The 2,753-nt window shown below is 54.7% G+C and overlaps 2 protein-coding genes across 2 annotated transcripts; both read left to right on the top strand.

Annotated features, from left to right (window-relative positions):
• Positions 1 to 717: 717 nt before the first annotated feature.
• On the top strand, positions 718 to 1,152 carry LOC137838528 (arabinogalactan protein 1-like). The gene has a single exon (XM_068647774.1). The coding sequence runs from the start codon at positions 718 to 720 to the stop codon at positions 1,150 to 1,152; it is 435 nt and encodes a 144-aa protein (XP_068503875.1).
• A 119-nt stretch (positions 1,153 to 1,271) lies between these two features.
• Positions 1,272 to 2,030, top strand: LOC137838529 (uncharacterized). Its single transcript, XM_068647775.1, has one exon. The coding sequence runs from the start codon at positions 1,272 to 1,274 to the stop codon at positions 2,028 to 2,030; it is 759 nt and encodes a 252-aa protein (XP_068503876.1).
• The last annotated feature ends 723 nt before the right edge of the window (positions 2,031 to 2,753 follow it).

A 2,753-nucleotide genomic window follows, 5' to 3' on the forward strand; every position in this document is an offset into this window, starting at 1 on the left:
GTCTGTGTGGATGACAGACCCAGGAGAGGGAACCCCTTCTTCTTCATGTATCAAACTGTATTTAAACGCGTTGGTGTACGCCTTCCGTTCACACCCTTCGAGAGGGAACTCCTCACGGAGATCAATACGGCCCCTGCCCAGTTACATCCCAATAGTTGGGCCTTTGTTCGGGCCTTTCAGATTCTTTGTGGATATCTAGGCGTCCTCCCTTCTGTGGACATCTTTCTACATTTCTTCGAGGTGAAGAAGCAAGGGAAAAGCTTCTGGGTGAGCTTTTCCGGGATCGCTGGCAGGATCCTCCTTTCCCTCTTCCAGAACTCGTATAAAGGCTAGAAGGGAAAATTCTTCAGGGTGTGCTGCGCCAAACATGACCCCACAGCCTTGGACGGCTTCCCACTATACTGGACAGAGCATCCCAAGCTGCTCAAGGCCAAGGCCCTGAATGAGCTGTCCTCTGCTGATAGGGGGGTGTGCAAGGCCTTGGCTGGCCTGGGGATCGTTTTCGACACGCTGAAGCTCATAGCGTGCGAGTACAACGCACACACCCTGTCCACTTACTTTGGTAGGGAGGCTCCTCTCTTGTTGCCCTTTGTTATCTGTGTTTTACTGCATCATGCTTGCTCTGTTGGCCTCCTCCACCTGTTTTCCTCAGTGCTAAGTGCCTTATGTTTCGTTCATCTGCGCGCTTTGTGGATTTGTCTGAATGTAGGATCGGTGATGGATGCTTCCAAGAGGATGGTCTTGGCGAAAGCACTGAAGGCTGCTCGTGCCACCAGGGCTGGCGCCTCCTCCGCCCCCGCTGCTGACCCAAACCTCTCACTAACCTTGCCCTCACCAACACCGACCACTACCGAAACTCCACTAGGCTCATCTTCACCACCCCCACGTAGCCCCCAACCACTTCAAACACCCAGCTCACCTCCGCCCATCGCCGCAGTCCCACTGGCTGTGGCTTCATCACCTGCTCTAACCCCCCTTGACAAAGGAAAAAGGGTGTTGGAGATTCTCTCCGATGACGAAGACTCTGACGGTGGGCTAGTCTTCAAGAGGAGAAAGGCTGCTAGGGTTCCCATTCCACCAGCGGCATCACCCAGGGAGGGGATTCCTTCAGGGACAACCCCCCTAGTGTTACCTCTCTCCCTCCCACAGTAGTCCAAGAGGAAAGAGGCGAAGGGGCCGAATCTGCTCCACCTCCACCACCGGCAGAGGTCTCTGCTGCTCCTGCCTCCGTCTCTGCCGCCCCCGATCTTATTGCCATCCCTCCTCCAATCATGCATCTGATGAGGGGCTTCAACGGAGGATCAATGCCAGAAGGCTCCGACAGGAGGGAAGGAATGCCCTTCTACTTGGGAGCCTTCTTGGCCGTGGCCCTTGACTGGCGTGCCCAAGCTAGGAATGCTGCTTTGCACACACAAGCCCTCCAGGCCCTGGAAGCAAAGGTCACCGCCCTGGAGGAGGAGAAGAAAGCTCTGGGACGCCAAAACGAGGCCTACCAAGCCTCTCTGAAGTTGGCGCAAGAGGCCAAGGAGGAGGCTGAAAGGCAGCTGGGTGAGGCGATGGAGTTTCAGGCTGACTTCTACGCTCGGGAAGTCACTCTCCAAGTTCAAATAACAGGCCTCCAGGACATGGCCGAAGCCTCCGAAGAGCTTCAGAAGGACTTGAAGGACTTGAAGGATCAATGCTGTGGGCAGGCTGAAAAACTGGAGCGGATGGAGGGGGAGATGGCTGCTCAGGCCAAGACATTGGGCCTTCTCCAGGTTGACCATGACAAATTGCAGATCAAGGTCAGCCGGCTCCGAGTGGAGAAGGAGGCTCTGGAGAAGCAGGTGGCTTCCGGTGACTCCACCATCAAGGAGTTGGAGAAGGCCAAGAAGGCGCTCATCGACGACATGGCTGGCACCTTCGAGGAGGGATTTAAGGAAGCTCTGGCCCAGGCTGTCTGCGAGAATCCGGGGATCAACGTTTCCAACTGCGATTCCACCCACCACGTCATTGATGGGCATGTCGTGCCCCTTGAGTTGGATGATTGAAACGCTGACTCTCAACCGCCACCTTTACTTTTTTTGCTTCATATTTGTTCATGCCAATCTCCGATAAACTTGTAAATCCTTTGAACTATTTGCACTCTTGCTAGGGTAGTAGGTTTTATAACGATTTCATACTCGTTCTTCGTTTTCATATTTTTCACGTGCTTTGCCTGTACTTTTACCCGTTTCTCACGTTGTGTTGGGCGATCCTGTACATCCGACGCCTTACTTCTAATGTGTACCTCAAAACCTGTTCCGCCTTCACATCTATGAGGCCTCTGCTTTGTGGAGGCGCCTGTAGCTCCGCCCTGGCCGCAACGCGAAAGTTGAGACCTACTCTGGGTCTTAAACCCTTGGGACAAGGTCGCGCTTTGATGCCCACGCCCATGGAGAGGTCTGTCTAACAGCGCCGTATCGTCCATGGGGTGTCTTAAGCACCAAGGCGAACTATCCCTTGATTCTTGGTGCTTGGCGCCCACGCCTAAGGAGAGGCCTGCTACAGCAGCGCCGTATCGTCCTCAGGGTGTCTAAAAACGCTAAACACTGGGAAGGCTCGAAGCCCCCAGGGGGTCATTCCCTCCATGGTCTTTCCTTCCCATGGGTATCGGGGAACAACCCTGCCAGTGGTTCACTCAGCATTCGGCGATCTCGTCTCCCTCCACAGTCTTTCCTACCTGTGGGTATCGGGGGGGCGACGCCGCTGGTGACCAGTTTTGACTTTTTCGA

The sequence above is a fragment of the Phaseolus vulgaris genome, chromosome 4 (assembly GCF_000499845.2).
Source record: "Phaseolus vulgaris cultivar G19833 chromosome 4, P. vulgaris v2.0, whole genome shotgun sequence".
In the NCBI taxonomy this organism is placed as follows: domain Eukaryota; kingdom Viridiplantae; phylum Streptophyta; class Magnoliopsida; order Fabales; family Fabaceae; genus Phaseolus; species Phaseolus vulgaris.

Coding starts and splice junctions, on each gene's coding strand:
- LOC137838528 (XM_068647774.1), top strand. CDS start 718: ATGGATGCTTCCAAGAGGATGGTCTTGGCGAAAGCACTGAAGGCTGCT.
- LOC137838529 (XM_068647775.1), top strand. CDS start 1,272: ATGCATCTGATGAGGGGCTTCAACGGAGGATCAATGCCAGAAGGCTCC.